The 302-nt window shown below is 62.6% G+C and overlaps 1 protein-coding gene across 1 annotated transcript in view; it reads right to left on the bottom strand.

The window, feature by feature from the left end:
• The window catches only part of LOC104077717 (heterogeneous nuclear ribonucleoprotein L-like), a gene marked incomplete at its 5' end in the record, with an annotated part of 1,243 nt that overhangs the window by 543 nt on the left and 398 nt on the right, over positions 1-302 (bottom strand). The window contains 2 exons of the mRNA XM_009579040.1: positions 8-43; positions 183-288. Of these exons, the coding sequence (XP_009577335.1) occupies positions 8-43; positions 183-288 (142 nt within the window). The remainder of the gene's footprint in view (positions 1-7; positions 44-182; positions 289-302) is intronic.

Genomic DNA, 302 nt, shown 5'->3' with positions numbered 1-302 from the left:
TCTGCACGGGGCCGCAGGGGTTGCAGATGGTGTACAGCACGTCCTACGGGACAGGAGAGGCGAGAAGCAGTGAGGGACCTGCCTGAGGCAGAGCAGCAGCCCCCCAGAGCCCCCCCAAAAGCAGCGGATACCAGGGCCGGGAGATATCCCAAATCCCTCGGGTTCCCTCGTGTGTCACCCACCGTCGTGATGGAGTAGATGGGGTTGAGGATGGTGAAGAGCAGGACGTTGTTAACGCCCCTGGAATCATCCGTGTCCCCGGGGCGGGATATCTTCTGGCTGGGGGAGGAGTTGACCAAGGG

This window comes from Fulmarus glacialis, unplaced genomic scaffold (assembly GCF_000690835.1).
Source record: "Fulmarus glacialis isolate BGI_N327 unplaced genomic scaffold, ASM69083v1 scaffold43375, whole genome shotgun sequence".
NCBI classification, from domain to species: Eukaryota; Metazoa; Chordata; class Aves; order Procellariiformes; family Procellariidae; genus Fulmarus; species Fulmarus glacialis.
Note: the sequence above shows the minus strand (reverse complement) of the source record. Positions and strands in the feature narration are given on the sequence as shown.